General features: G+C 40.6%; 4 protein-coding genes across 6 annotated transcripts; 1 reads left to right on the top strand and 3 right to left on the bottom strand.

The window, feature by feature from the left end:
* Positions 1-356: 356 nt before the first annotated feature.
* LOC121762106 (putative tRNA pseudouridine synthase) lies at positions 357-5320 on the bottom strand. Of its 2 annotated transcripts, XR_006042162.1 has the most exons (9): positions 4959-5320; positions 4816-4851; positions 3990-4102; positions 3739-3887; positions 3407-3551; positions 2650-3090; positions 2100-2562; positions 759-1054; positions 357-674 (listed from the first exon to the last, which is right to left on the bottom strand). XR_006042162.1 is itself a non-coding variant. In XM_042157875.1 (7 exons), exons 1-7 carry the CDS (start codon positions 5194-5196, stop codon positions 2146-2148), a joined length of 1539 nt encoding a protein of 512 aa, XP_042013809.1. In that variant the 5' UTR covers positions 5197-5320; the 3' UTR covers positions 1849-2145. The 2 variants fall into 2 exon arrangements, 1 of the variants encoding a protein (XP_042013809.1); XM_042157875.1 differs by lacking the exons at positions 357-674; positions 759-1054 and having other exon boundaries at positions 1849-2562.
* An 81-nt stretch (positions 5321-5401) lies between these two features.
* Positions 5402-8043, top strand: LOC121762105 (pentatricopeptide repeat-containing protein At4g14850-like). The gene has a single exon (XM_042157874.1). It carries the CDS (start codon positions 5581-5583, stop codon positions 7648-7650), a length of 2070 nt encoding a protein of 689 aa, XP_042013808.1. The 5' UTR covers positions 5402-5580; the 3' UTR covers positions 7651-8043.
* LOC121762107 (biogenesis of lysosome-related organelles complex 1 subunit 1-like) lies at positions 7926-9705 on the bottom strand. 2 transcript variants are annotated; one of them, XM_042157876.1, is made up of 4 exons: positions 9543-9705; positions 9333-9443; positions 8735-8940; positions 7926-8119 (listed from the first exon to the last, which is right to left on the bottom strand). In XM_042157876.1, the coding sequence occupies exons 2-4, from the start codon at positions 9433-9435 to the stop codon at positions 8030-8032; spliced, it is 399 nt and encodes a 132-aa protein (XP_042013810.1). In that variant the 5' UTR covers positions 9436-9443; positions 9543-9705; the 3' UTR covers positions 7926-8029. The 2 variants fall into 2 exon arrangements, with proteins under 2 accessions (XP_042013810.1, XP_042013811.1); XM_042157877.1 differs by lacking the exon at positions 9543-9705 and having other exon boundaries at positions 9333-9527.
* A 258-nt stretch (positions 9706-9963) lies between these two features.
* LOC121761712 (biogenesis of lysosome-related organelles complex 1 subunit 1-like) lies at positions 9964-11410 on the bottom strand. The gene is made up of 3 exons (XM_042157343.1): positions 11308-11410; positions 10797-11002; positions 9964-10270 (listed from the first exon to the last, which is right to left on the bottom strand). Exons 1-3 carry the CDS (start codon positions 11408-11410, stop codon positions 10181-10183), a joined length of 399 nt encoding a protein of 132 aa, XP_042013277.1. The 3' UTR covers positions 9964-10180.
* Positions 11411-15007: the final 3597 nt, after the last annotated feature.

The raw sequence follows: 15007 nt of genomic DNA, 5'->3' as shown, positions 1-15007 counted from the left end.
AATTTCTGAAGCAACACTGCAAAATAACAAATAAAAATGTGAAATGTGTATGTTGTGTTGCTTCTTGGACTCTTGGGAATTAGTAATACCCCTTCTCTCGCTGATGAACAAGAAGACGACATGAAGTGGAATATCGATTCACAAATCAATCGGCATCAACCTCCCCCTCCCCCTCCTCATCACCAAGCCCCGTCTCCACATGCCCACCACGCTCATGCTCATGCTCCTGCTTATCCTCCTCTAGGTTGTTCTTGTTGAGAAGTGTTAGGATTCAACTACCGATTCTAGGCACTCAACAAACAAGAAACTAGAGCACACGAGGGAGCTAACGTGGTTCGGCAAGATGGCTACGTCCACGGAGAAGTTTGAAGGAGTTTATTGAACAAGGGTGAAAGAAATGGTGTCACTCTACAAGAAGATGCGCTCTCTACTTCCTCTATCCTATCTATCTTGAATGTGTGTGTTTTGTGCGTGTTACAATTGCAATGCAAACTGATTCATCTAGCTAATTTATGAGAAGTTACCAACAGAGCTAAACTCAACTACCCTCCAGCTGTTTATGATCGGTTATAACTGATTCTCCAACGGCTACTTCTTGGCTTTGGAGTCTAGCTCACTCCAGACTTCTCTTTCCCAGCTCGATGAGTGAGTGGCTCATGGTTGCATGGGCATAACTACACAACAAGTAATCTACAATTAAAATTACTCAAACATTTATACATCTATGTAATTTATATACTCAATACACAATCATATACCTTTTTTTTTATTCAGGTAGTTGGCTGGATTTGGCCTTAGAGTGTCCACAATAGGCCCGCCGCGGCGTTCTATTGCTGGACAAGGGGCACCGCGGCAGGTGGGGCTGAGCCGCGTATGCGGTGTGGAGGGGGCGGTGGGTTCAGAGGTTCCACGGCGGCCTATTGTGAGCCACCACCTCCGCCGCGGCGGTCTTCTTTAAAAAAAATTAATTTTTTTTTCACTTTATGTTGTGATGATGTAGCGGAAGAGTTTTTTGTGGCTGTGGCGTGACTGTTCCGGACTATTGTGGACACTCCTATGGATATCAAGAAATACAATTCTAATCATTACCACTTCACTTACTAACACAAATATATTGAGTTTTTTCTATTTTTGTTCTAGAATGAAACTTAGATTCCGTGTTTGTACTGAACTTTTTTTTATTCCGTGTTTGGGAGAGACGCATGACCCTCATGCGTCTCCTTTTAATGAAACGCATGGCGATTTAATGAAACGCATGACGATTATGCGTCTTTGTGAGAGACGCATGAGGGACATGCGTCTCTCAATTTTTTCGAATTGTGAGATTGCAAGTGGCAAAACACCCGACCGGGTGATTTGCACAAAGAAGCATAATCGTCATGCGTTTCATTAAAAGGAGACGCATGAGGGTCATGCGTCTCTCCCAAACACGAAATAAAAAAAAGTTCAGTACAAACACGGAATCTAAGTTTCATTCTAGAACAAAAGAAAAAAGAAAAAACCCCAAATATATTGAAATCATATTTTTCTAAGCCACCACAACACTATTCTAACTTCTAGTACCCTACACACCCAAAATCAACTCTATAGTAAAGAAGATGAGGAAATCAAGATTATTTCCTTTATTTACAACCGAAAAGTTTTCACAAAAATCGGAGATTAAATTTATGGGCTTTTGAATGAAGTGAACTTATAGCTTATAAGTACTGAAAAACACATCCAATTTGCTTTGTTATTTTCAATATACTATATACACTTCGAATTTTATATTTCTTTCATTTTCTCTCACAAACTTACAATTCGCCTTAAAACTTCAAATAGACTTCAATTATCAAAACATTTTCAACATTTATGAACTCTTAATATACATATAGTATATTTTATACTCTCGAAATATCTTATAAGCTCCTGAAACTTACAGACCCTTTAAAATAAGCTTAACCAAAACACTTCCTAAGAATAAATAATGACATTACAACATGTGAAAATGATTTACTAGTGTATCAAAATGATGGAGAGACGATCTCATAAATTGGGTCTAGGTCTAGTCAATGCAACATACAATGTGTAAGCGACGAAACAAATGCTCAGAGGGATACCTTTGATAGTAAAAATAATAGGCCGATCCACTTCGATAAATCGAGGCTAGGCCGCCATCCTCCTTTGACTCCCGAGCTTCTCGTGCCACAACTTCCAAGCAACTCTCACATTGTCCAGTTGAGACTCTGGGATACCGGTGTTTGCATCTAACAACGGCACCCATTCTTTCCAAGGGGAGTTTGAAGGGTCTAAAAACTTGGACATCTGAGGCAACATCACCGAACGATAGAAATCATCGACGGATTTGAGGATCTCCTCAGATTCGACCAATGCCTTCATCTCCGGCCTCTTTAGATTGCCTGGTCTGTTTCGGATTGCAAAGCTATTGCTCCTCAAAAATAGACCTTCTGACGGGGCAAGAGGCAAGACGATCCTCGAGAACTTGGACAACGATATACTCAGAATGTCTCTTGGCAGCAACTCGCGTTTCACAGCTATAGCAGTCCCTACCATTTTGCGTATCTGATCATGTGTGCGATAAGAACACATCAAGCACAAGTTTATATAATGAAACGAAAACGAAATATGAAAAAGGAGAAAGATCATTACCTGATGCAGCATGAATGACTCTCCACAGATGGAGATTTCAATGAAGCTAGCACCGGACAACTGCTCTAATTCGCCACAGCAGCACTGGAAAATCTTTCTGAAATGTGATGCACCAATCCTGTCGTTCTCATCAGGTTCGTCTAGCCACCGAGCAAGTACAGGAACAACAATATTTTCATGTTCCTTCAAGGTGTCCTCGTCTCCATCAGCGTTCCTGTCTGAGTTGGAGAGGAGAGAGTTGTGCTCCCTTTCCCCAGAATTTGTGGCGGAGGATTCATCAGCTTCGCTGATATCTTCCTCATCACTTCCTTCCGAGTCAGAGCCACTCTGTGCAGGTGATAACTTGGACGTCTTTGATGGATAATTCTTTACAGAAACTCTACGAGGAGAGCGTTTTCTGTATTTAGATCTAACAGTATAATTGTGAAAAGGATGGTCACCCTGAAACAACGAAAGAGTGGCACAAACTTGTGGATCAAAATGACACTTTTATTTCTTTCTTCACATCATAGAGAATCAACTTAGGTCTAACCACAAATATATATTAGTTTCTAAATCCCAAGTCAAGAAGAAGATCCTATTGTGATTTGTGAGTAAATGGAATGGCATTTCTTCGAACAATTATGAGAAGCTCTAGACATACAAAATTACTGCAAGGATCAATCTCTCAACTGCCTTAAAGCTAAGATGGTAATTCTGAATATTCCGAATAAATCTATCAGCAGAAAACCAAACATCTAAAATGCATTAGATTTACCTCAAAAATATTCAGTATATTATTAAAATCTGATACATGACGATCGATTTCATCAGCTGTACAATTTTCTTTTACTCCAATAACTTCAGCCGGGAGAAGATAGGAATACTTACGAATGCTACATTCTCTTCGGGCATCAAAACTCCTGAAAAGTTGGTTAACATTTTGAAGATTTTTAAAGTGAATTAGCCAGATACATAGAAACAGTCTATTATTATTGCAAGATAAGTAAGATCTAACCGGAGGAAGGGAAGCACAGAGAATAATAGCACCAAGAATATTTGTTAAAAGCATTATGCAAAGTCACAATACCCTTATAGAGAATTCTTTACCTTTGTGAAGGTAAGATGCTGAAGACTCTTATATTTTCGGGAAGATGGGAGTTAACATATCTGGCAAGAGCAACGCCATTCGGATCATTGTTCCAAGCAAATTCTGGAATCTCCATTTTAAAAGCGATCATGGTCGCCAGCGAATGAACCTGAATGTGCAAAGGTTACAGAATCTGGGGAAGCCACAGGACAAATGAATGTGCCAACAATCTAGCTTACAAAGATAACCTACAATAGTGAATTAAGCTTACCCCTTTATCAGTCCGGCTACTTCGCGCCCAACGAATTTTGTTCAAATCCCCAAAATTACTCTCTCTAATTCCGCCAACTTTAAAAATAGCTTTTTCTAGTTCACCTTCAATGGCTACATAACAAGATCACAGAGCTTAGTGAAATCTTTCTTTTTACTCTCCACCTCAAGTAGTGTCAAATTCAAATACAGTCGATGTTTTTTTGGGGGGGTTGGAGAACCAGAGAATTCATAGAAATGAGCATCTCTTCATGCCGACAGATTATACTAATCATTATAATCAAATTCGTCACACTCCATTTCAAATAAAATTTAGCGAGATATTTTCTGTGTCAATATCCATAACTTAGAAAACCATGGCATCCACTGACAAACAACTCATAATACACGAGAATTTGTTTGATATTGAGTGCAACAAGCAACCAAAGACAATGGCTTTCCAGAAATACAAGGAGAGAAGGAGCAAAGAAAGTCAAAACTGATAATGATCAGTATTTTATCAGTGTCGAACAAACGCATATAAAGTATAAACCATAAAATAAAGCAAAATCTTTCAGCAAACACAACAGCATTTTCTCCCAATGTTAGAGGAAGAAACAAGTTCTATTACACTTTAAAACAAGAAAACACATTCGCATAATCCTAACTTCAAAATCTTCTTCCAAATTCACAGCACATAAATGAATTCTTCAACTATGAGGTCTCAACACCAATATTAAAAAAGCAAATCTTTCCCCACAATTAGTGCTAACAATCAACAAAATAAAAGAAAGGAAAAAACAAAAAATAAAAAAAAAAACACAAAAGAAGAAAGAGAAGCATCTCACTTAATATATCAGGTTCACTCCTCTGAATTTGCAATACTGCAACAACATCAGCACAAAACCCAAAAATCAGAAACATAGAGCTCAACAAAAACAAAATGAACAAACTAACTAGAATGACTGAAAACACACACACCTGCACAAACCTCTGTAATCGGACCCCACGTAGCCAACGCGCATAACCACTTTCTTCTTGCGAATAGATTCCCATTTTGGGGCTATGTCCGACGACCCAACTTCTTCGTCGGCAGCGGCGGAGGTGGAGAAGCTGAAAGATGTAACTCTGAGGGGCTTGAAACTGTAGGAGTTTGGCGAGCAGCCTCTTGGTAATAGCGATGTAATCCACGGTGGATAAAAGGGGTTTCGCAGCAAGGAAACCGCCATTGCTACTGAAATTGTGGAGGGATTATGATTGACATTCAAGACGCCATAGTTGTTTATCTGATCGAGCTATTTTTTGCTCTTACATTTCAGAAAACGTTACACCAATTCGATTTCGTAATGTTGTTTTTGAGGTTCGAGCCCAATTAAGAGTAAATTGGGCTATTGAGCCCAATGAATAAATATATTCAATGAAAAAGCATAATTTTTTTATTTCAAAAAATGAAAAATTACTTCCCTCCCTCTCTTCAACCTCCATCAATGGCGGCTGACGCTGCAAACATCAAAATTCCTACTACTTTATAGCACACTTCAACTCAGCCCTCCTAAATCACTAACTATTGCCGATTAAATGAGAAATAGTGCGACAGCTAAATCAGATATCAAATGTCATTCCTCAGCCCCAAATCGTTGGCGACGCTGGTGGAATCCGCCGTCTCTGCCCAATCCCCACGCCTCGGCCGAGCAGCCCACGCTCGAATCGTCAAAACCCTAGGCGTAGCCCTAGAAGCATTCCTATCCAATCACCTCATCCACATGTATTCCAAACTCGATATGCCCGATTCGGCCCGAGCGGTCCTCTCCCTCACAAGCCCCGAATTCCGCTCCGTCGTCACTTGGACCTCCCTCATCGCCGGCGATGTCGGGAACGGCCATTACCCCTCCGCCATCTCCACTTTCGCCACAATGCGCCGCGACGGCCTCCAGCCAAACGATTTCACCTTCCCTTGCTTGTTCAAAGCGGCGGCGGGGCTCCACGCGCCGCTCCTCGGGAAGCAGCTCCACGCCCTCGCGGTGAAGCTGCTCCTGATCGGCGACGCGTTCGTCGGTTGCAGCGCGTTCGACATGTACAGCAAGACGAGGCTTTTATTCGATGCGGACAAACTGTTTGATCAAATGTCGCACAGAAACATAGCCATGTGGAACGCGAGCATTTCGAATTCGGTATTAAACGGAAAGCCGCGTGAGGGGATTTTTAGGTTTCTGGAGCTCCTCCGCAGCGACGAGGCTGCTTCGAATTCAATTTCCTTCTGTGCTTTCTTGAATGCGTGCTCGGATGGACGATTCTTGGCTCAAGGGCGGCAGTTGCACGGATATCTGATCAAAGGGGGGCATGAAGGTGACGTCTCCGTGGGAAACGGGCTGGTCGACTTCTATGGGAAATGTGGCGAAGTTGGCTTCTCAGAGAAAGTGTTTGAGAAGATGAGCGAGCGGAATAAGGTTTCTTGGGGTTCAATGTTGGCTGTGTTTGAACAAAATGATATGGGAGAGATGGCTTGCGCCTTGTTTCTGAAGATACGAAGGGCGGGAGTTGAGCCTACGGACTTCATGGTCTCGAGTGTGCTCAGTGCGTGCGCAAGCCTGGCTGCGCTTGAGACAGGTAGACTGGCTCATGGTTTAGCAGTGAAGGCTTGTGTTGATGACAATATATTCGTGGGGAGCGCATTGGTGGACATGTATGGGAAGTGTGGGAGTATCGAGGATTGTGAGAGGGTATTTTTTGCGCTGCCTAGGAGGAACTTGGTGTGTTGGAACACGTTGATTGGTGGATACGCTCATCAAGGGCGTGCAGACATGGCGTTAGGGATGTTCAGGGAGATGATCGAGAGGAGGGACTCGGAAGGCTTGGTGCCTAACTATGTCACCTTCGTGTGTGTGTTGAGTGCTTGCAGTAGAGGGGGGATGGTGGAGGTCGGGATGAAGGTGTTCAACTCCATGAGGGAGAAGCATGGCATTGAGCCTAGGGCAGAGCATTATGCGTGCGTGGTGGATATGCTAGGCCGGGCTGGGCTGGTCGAACGAGCCTATCAAGCCATCAAGGAGATGAGAGTTAAACCTACAATCTCTATATGGGGAGCTCTACTAAATGCTTGTAAAATGCATGGCAAGCCAGAGCTAGGCAAGATTGCAGCTGAGAATCTATTCAAACTCGACCCTCAAGACTCGGGGAACCACGTTGTCCTCTCGAACATGCTTGCTGCAGCGGGGAGGTGGGACGAGGCCAACGTGGTGAGGGAGGAGATGAAGGAGGTGGGGATCAAGAAAGGGGCAGGATGCAGTTGGATATCTGTGAAGAACGATGTCCATGTCTTTCAAGCAAAGGATGCATCACATAGTCGAAACGCTGAGATTCAAGCGATGCTAGGTAAACTGAAGCGCGACCTCAAGGCTGCTGGTTACGTACCTGACACAAAGATGGCTCTGTACGACTTGGAGGACGAGGAAAAGGAGTCGGAGGTGTGGTACCACAGTGAGAAGCTCGCACTTGCTTTTGGCCTCATCGCGCTCCCTCCGGGAGTTCCTATAAGGATCACCAAGAATCTTAGGATCTGTGTGGATTGTCACAGTGCTATGAAGTTTATATCAAGAATTGTTGTCAGAGAGATTATAGTGAGAGATAACAACCGCTTTCATCGCTTTGTGGATAACCAGTGCTCATGTGGTGATTATTGGTGAACACATTTGATACTAAATTCTTGACAATTTGACATTGAGTTCTTGGGTCAGGACCGAAACTGAATCTTTCAGTAAAAAATTTTGAGGTATTTTAAAAGGTAAAGGAAAGTTCAGGTCATTTCTTGACAAGAATACAAAGCTCGGGGCATAAACTATTCAAGCTTCTTCGTCAACATCAACCTGGTTCAAGAGTATCATGAAATCCTGATGATTGGGAGCTCAAATTGAGAGAACCTGACACTGTAATATAAAATGGATTGATTGCCACACATAAATTTTTGTATGAGAAATTCATTCTTTTTTTCTTTTTTCTCCTCTTCAAGGATGTATGTTTCTTACACTCGTGGAGTTAAGGAAAATGATGCAATCAAATAATACATCATGTTTGGTAAATGTTACAGATTGCTGCACTAATACTTTTACAATCGAGCTCCATTGTCTTCATCCAGTTCTCAAAATCTCCAATTTCCTGTTCACACGCTCAAGTTTCAGTTTTGATTCTCAGAAAATTCCAACAACTGGTTGAAGTAAATGCAAAATGTTAGTAGTTTCAAGCTAAAACCCTTTTCAAACAACTCCCAAAATCCTCTGCAGAGAGTCAAATCTTGATTTCCCTGGCTAAAATTTGTCACCCCATGGACGCTATTTGTAAAATGTGAATCTATCACGCGATACCAAACAACACGTGAAGGCCATTATGCAGGATCTTACCAATCAAGTCTTAACTTTTACATCCAACAAGAACACTTACACTAGGACTAGGTACAGTGTAAATGAAGATACACATTCCAACCAGCCAAGAAGGAAAAGGCAAAAAGAAAAATCAATGCAGGATCTTACCAATCAAGTCTAAATTTTTACATCCAACAAGAACACTTACACCAGGCTAGGTACAGTGTAAATGAAGATACACATTCCAACCAGCAAAGAAGGAAAAGGCAAAAAGAAAAATCATTTTAACTCATTCTAAACAACTAATCAACTCAAATCAAGATACACATTGCAAGAATCAATGTGTATTTGTACGAATAAAACCACAAACAACAAGCCAAGAAGCATATGTAGAAACAACTTGCTTACTAACCTTGACAGCGGTGTTTAGAGCATGAGATGCTGCAAGCCACTGATCGTTCTGCTTTGAGAATCGCGTGATACTTGCTGTCAATGCTTGAATTTCCTTATCAATTCGCTCCTCATTGATGAAGACCTCACGCACCCCACCATCAACGGATTTAACCAGCAGATCCGACACACGTATTGCAGTCTGAATAGCGTCTTTCTTTGCTTTCTCTAGATTTTATCCAGCAGAAGAGCAAATAAGAAATTCAGTTTGAAAGTTAATCACAATCATCCCCAAAAGTTAAAACGCCAAAATAGTAAAATTGCAGAAATTCTGCTTGAAAGTTAACCACAATTCCCCTAAACAAGTAAAAACGCAACTTGAAAGGTTCAAAATCCAATATCAATCATCATTTTGCAGCACAACCAAATACTAAAACGCTAATTAAAGATCAAACTCCAAAAAGTTAACCATAATTTCCAACAGAAACAAATATCAATTCGACTTGAAAGTGTAGGGTAAAAGCTACAAAATTAATCATAGATATTCATCACATACACGAAGAAGGTAAAACTAAGCACACTAATAGTAATCGAAATAAACTGAGTGTGATTAAACTGACCAGTTCGTTCCCGCAGTTCAATCGCGGCATGATTGTGATCGCTGACCATTTGAAGCAGAGAAGCTTCGAGACTCCCCGCTTCCACATGATGCGATCGCTCCATTGCCGCAGCTTCACATAGCAATCATCAAACATTCACAGTATTATCAATTTTCTCTGATTATTCGAGATTTAAAAAAAATAAAAAAAAATGGGACGACGAAATGCAACCTGGAATTGAGCCCTAGCAAGTAGCGGTCGTGGATTGAGTTACCGAACCGGGCGGTTCGAGTCAAATACGGATCCGGATCCCGAGAGTGTTTTTCTATTTTGACGAAGATTATTTATCAACTCCTTCCATTTTTTTTTGTTTTTGCTATTCTCAATTCGTTTTTCTAACTGTTTTCGTATCGCTTTTATTTCCCTCTTTTGGATCATTTCATTTTCTGGTTTTAATTTAATTATAAATGGAATGATTTTTCAATTTTTTATACTCAGTTAAATGAACATAAATTTATAGGTTGCGGACAAGGACAACCGGATAGATCGGAGTCATCACATCATTATTCTAAGCCTATTAAAAAAATTAGAGAGATAGAAACCATGGAGAATGTTAGATACTGATCAGAAATGAGAATCGGCCTTCAAATTTGTTGGGGACTGAATGAGCCGGCTTTGAGAAGAAGCACAACTTGCTCTGAGAACAACCAAAATGCAGCTGACTAGTATTTGTTCCAACTTGATCATCAATTTTTGGGAATCGCCTTCCGATCTCGGATATGCTTGTTGCTGCAGGGGGGCGGTGACGAAGCAATGAATGGGGCAGGAATTGTCATAGTCATTGATGCAACGAGATCCAGCATTGAAGGTCATGTTTGGTGAATGTTACAGATAGCAGCACTAATGCTTTTACAGTCGAGCTCCATTGTCTTCATCCAGTTCTCAAAATCTCCAATTTCCTGTTGCACAAACGTGCAGTCATGTTTGAAGCTAAAAACCTTCTAAGTCGAACCAAGAGAAAGACTATGGCATCAAAAAAATACATTAAAGCCAATGTGCTTGATCCTTTCCATCGAGTTAAAATATGTAATAACATGTACTGATTTTTGACAAGAAATTTCAGCTCTGGAAAAACAACATGTACAAGAATTAGATATCAGCCTGAAGTTGATCACAAGGCTGCAACTATTTTGATCACTCTTTATAACTCAACAACTCAAATAACTGTATCTTACAAGCCCAATGTACTGAATTTAAGGAGAAATCTCAGTTTTGGTAAAATAAACTTCAAATCTAAATTCAAGAGATGGATATAGGCTTGAAGTTGATCTCGAAGCTACACATTAACATGAACTAGCAATCAGTAACCATTTATAACTAAACGGCTCGATTGCAAGAACCAGCGTGTATTTATAAAATGCAGTAGGACAAGAATACATCAAATGGCGAGCCAAGAAGCAAGGTAGAAACCATTAGCACACTAACCTTGACAGCGGTGTTGATAGCACGAGACACTGCGAGCCACTGATCAGTCTGCTTTGAGAAACGCATGATAGTTGCTGACAATGCTTGAATTTCCACCTTGATCCGCTTCTCATTTATGAAGATATTGTGCACACCACCATCAACGACCTTCATAAGCTGATCTGCCACACGTATTGCATTCCGAAGAGCTTCTTTTTTCGCTCTCTCTATATTTATCCAGCAAAAGCAAGTATCAATTCAACTTGAAAGATAATCAAAGTTCCCCACAAAAGTAAACGCATTCATCCAAAATCAAGCATGATATGGAAATACCAATTCAACTTTAAATTTAAATCAAAATGATCCCCAAAACCAACCGTAAATTCCTTCAATAGCAAATACCAACTGAACTGGAAAATCATCTCAAGTTTAAACCCCAAAGCCAACCACAATTTCCAACACAAGCAAATATGTTACAGAATCAAACACACTTACATATGTTGTGAAATCCATAATTTAATTGGTGACTAACCAGTTCGTTCCCGCAGCTCATTCGCCGCACGATTGTGATCGTCGATCATTTGAACAAATGATGACTCCAAACTCCCCGCCTCCACATAATGCGATCGATCCATTTATGGAGCTTCATATACAAATAACTCTGTGGCAGAGAACATAAAATAAATGTGTCAATTTTGGACTGATATTTTCAATAGATCATAGGAGTAATTGATTTTACAGTATTCTAATCCTATATTTCAGATTTTTTCAAAAGCATCATTTACAGATTTGAAAATTAATTTTACAAAATTGGGGGCAACGAAACACAATCTGAATGGAAAGATTTCAGGTTTAGGGATAAATTTGGATGATAGGGGATCGTGGGACAAATTCCACGAAAGTACCTCTGGGGAGTTAGTATCCGTCGTTTGTACCCAAAAAAAAAATTTCCAGAGAGGGGAAAGACGCGAGAAGCTCACGCGTGTATCAATATTAAACACGCGATTTGCTCATGCGTGTCTTAATTTATACACGCAAATTGCTCACGCGTGTTTCACTTGATACACGCGAATTGCTCACGCGTGTTTTACTTGATACACGCGAATTGCTCATGCGTGTTTCACTTGAATTATACATCAGCGCGTCTCCCTTGGATACAAAATCAGTCCAGAACGCGAAAACCATTGGAGGCTGCTTCTGCCTTCGTCGCCCCATTCTTCCGACCCAGCAAAAATCAAACCCTAATCCGACATTTAGCTGCTCTCATTCCAATTTGAAGTGTTGTTAGGTAACTTTCTACCCTTAGTTTCGATTATTATTGGTATATTTTTAGTTGGGTATAAGATTTAGGGTTCATGGTTTGAAATTTTTTTGTTGAATTTGGTTGAATTTAGAGTATATGATGTTTTGTCGTACTTATTTTGCAGGTTTGATGGTGTTTGTGAGTTTATATTGGGATGGGAAAATTATTCAGCTCCCAAGTTTGAGTGTTGCTTATGATCCCCCTCGTGCAAAATCATTTATTATGCGCCAAGAGCTCATCCTCGATGCCGCCTTTGTGGAGAGACCGGCCACAATAGAAGAAAGTGCACTGTAGGACGTGTTGTGTAGTCATATTATATTTGAGAATCGTGATTGAGGCTTGAATTTTATTATGTGTTTGAACCATGTTTAAGACTAAAATTACATTCTTAAGTAATATTGTTAGAAAAAAATTCGACAGAGTTTACTTTATTTATTGATCAATCCACCTGTAATAAATAAACAGTACATCTCAGATCAATCCACCTGTAATAAATAAATAGTACATCTCAGATCAATCAACATGTAATAAAAAAACAGTACATCTCAGATCAATCAACAAGTAATAAGCTAACATTCTACTTAAAGGACGATGGTGTATATTTACTCGGGCCTTTTCCTCTGTTGTCACGGCTAGACCTTCTACGTGGGAACATGCCCAAAATTGTCTGCGACAAACTTAGCCTGGAGCGTTCCTTATCGGGACGGGATGTATGTGAACTACTACTAGGCCGATCAAGTTGGACACTACTTCTAGGAGAGTCAATATGTTCTCTCCTCATGGGGCGCTCTATGTAGGCACTACTCCTAGGAGCAACATCAGCATCGGCATCAACATCATCATCATCATCATCATCAGCAGCAACATCATCATCAGCAGCAGCAACATCATCATCATCATCATTTGTTGGAGAATGCACGATATGGACATCTGAGAAGAATGAATCCTGTGTAGTAGGCTTCCATGGTAGCCCAACTCTATCAAATGGAGTCACCCAACTAGACTGTGGCGCGTCCGACCAGGTAGGAAACCAACTAGAGGGATCTGGTGTTGGTGGATTTTGCATTTCGGGCTCACCAGCAAAATTGTCGATTAATGTATCCAAATCTATGTTGTCATCTGAATTAACATTTTCTTCATTTCCGGCTTGTGATGACCCTGGCATGTCTTGGGACATTCTGAAATGCCGTGAATAACCATGCCCGCCTGTTCGGATACCTCTCTGACCAACACCGCGAGCTCTTCGGATAAACCCCCGGGACATATCCACATCAGTGCGTTGTGTGGAAGGTATGACCGTGCGTTCACTCTCACCGCAATCGGTAAGGCAGTTAAGAGCAAGACTGTTAATCTCAGGCAACAATCCTACGGCGTCTGCTGGGTCAAAACCCCGCGACAAATGAAATACACGTGCCAATGTCTCGGCCTGTAACAAATAAAACATGCATATTTAATAACATACATACTTTTAAAATGGTACAACAACTATAAAAATACAATACTTACTTGGAGTGTAGATGATGATGCAACAGTGTTCATCCCTACTTCTGGAAGCCTACCCGGCTGTGTGATATATGTAATGGTAATTTTAAAATACCACTCCATGTATAGTCGAGTTTTCATCACATGCACGTGGTCTGCAAGAGGCTCCATGTAGTGATTAGACACGTGGTCTGCACAGCCCAGTTCGTCTTAGCTTTTCCACGACGATTGGTTTTGAAATGATTTTCATTGAAACCCCAATCACGTAATTCCGGGATGAAGGGCGTGCCTCCAAATTGTCTAACAACACGCTCAGGCTCATGTGCTTCGACAATAGCCCAACAAACCATGTACGTCACAGATCTCCAATTGTTGTTCATCTCGAGGCAGGAGTCTGGCAATTGACGGTCCACATAGGGCATCCAAATAAACTACAATAACAAGTTTACATTAAAATTACACAAATATATATCAAAACATTATTCATTTTACCTGGCTATTTTGGAGTAATGATAACTGTTCACGATAATGTCGAACAGAATGTTTGGGGGCTCTGTTTATCATATATGAGCCAGTGCACCTACAATAAGAAAAGTTGTCAATTTAATATGTTGTCATTAAATACACAAAAGACAAGAAACAAAGCTGTGATCAAAGAATGATCTACATCTAGAGCCTTCCCGCAGTAAAAAACACCACCGAAACCAAATCTGCATACATAATCAATCACTCGTCTGTGATGATTATCTATTTCCCAAAAATGACCCTCAAAGCGCCGAATATTGAAAGGAGTTGTTTCCTCGCCTGCCCACGCCTTGCGAGATATATGACTGTGCTGATAATGCAATACTGAAGGATCTTCTGGTCCATATCGCGACATCCTAATATTCACAATTCAACACAACACCAAACATTCGAAACCAATTTCAATAATTCAACAAAAATTTGCCATCAATTTCAATAATTCACAATTTCATCATAATTAAACACAACATTCATCACAAATGCATCCCAATACCAAGCATTCGAAACCAATTTCAATAATTCAACAAAAAATTGCCACCAATTTCAATAGTTCACAAATTCATCACAATTAATTCATCCCAACACCAAATATTTGAAACCAATTTCAATAATTCAACCAAAATTCGACACCAATTTCAATAATTCAACAAATTCGTCACAATTCAACCAAAAATTCGAAAACATGAACCCTGATCTATAACCAACAAAAACTGAAATTAAGGGTAGAGAGGGGGAGAGGGGGATCGCTGGAGTGAAGAACTCTGGCTTCTGCCTCGTATTCTCATTCAAGGCAAACACGCGACAGGGAGTAGCGTGTTTAAATGAAACACGCGAGAGGGAGTCGCCTGTTTAAATAAAACACGCGAGAGGCTAATGTGTGTTTAAATGAAACACGCGAGAGGCTAATGCGTGTTTACTAAAC

This window comes from Salvia splendens, chromosome 13 (genome assembly GCF_004379255.2).
Source record: "Salvia splendens isolate huo1 chromosome 13, SspV2, whole genome shotgun sequence".
Taxonomy (NCBI): Eukaryota; Viridiplantae; Streptophyta; class Magnoliopsida; order Lamiales; family Lamiaceae; genus Salvia; species Salvia splendens.
Note: the sequence above shows the minus strand (reverse complement) of the source record. Positions and strands in the feature narration are given on the sequence as shown.

Coding starts and splice junctions, on each gene's coding strand:
- LOC121762105 (XM_042157874.1), top strand. CDS start 5,581: ATGTCATTCCTCAGCCCCAAATCGTTGGCGACGCTGGTGGAATCCGCC.
- LOC121762107 (XM_042157876.1), bottom strand. CDS start 9,435: ATGGAGCGATCGCATCATGTGGAAGCGGGGAGTCTCGAAGCTTCTCTG. Junction 8,941..9,332: donor TGAACTGCGGGAACGAACTG/GTCAGTTTAATC, acceptor GATAAAATCTAG/AGAAAGCAAAGAAAGACGCT. Junction 8,120..8,734: donor CTCTAAACACCGCTGTCAAG/GTTAGTAAGCAA, acceptor GCGTGTGAACAG/GAAATTGGAGATTTTGAGAA.
- LOC121761712 (XM_042157343.1), bottom strand. CDS start 11,410: ATGGATCGATCGCATTATGTGGAGGCGGGGAGTTTGGAGTCATCATTT. Junction 11,003..11,307: donor TGAGCTGCGGGAACGAACTG/GTTAGTCACCAA, acceptor GGATAAATATAG/AGAGAGCGAAAAAAGAAGCT. Junction 10,271..10,796: donor CTATCAACACCGCTGTCAAG/GTTAGTGTGCTA, acceptor TTTGTGCAACAG/GAAATTGGAGATTTTGAGAA.
- LOC121762106 (XM_042157875.1), bottom strand. CDS start 5,196: ATGGCGGTTTCCTTGCTGCGAAACCCCTTTTATCCACCGTGGATTACA. Junction 4,852..4,958: donor CGTGGGGTCCGATTACAGAG/GTTTGTGCAGGT, acceptor ATGTTGTTGCAG/TATTGCAAATTCAGAGGAGT. Junction 3,091..3,406: donor ATATACTGAATATTTTTGAG/GTAAATCTAATG, acceptor TCGTTGTTTCAG/GGTGACCATCCTTTTCACAA.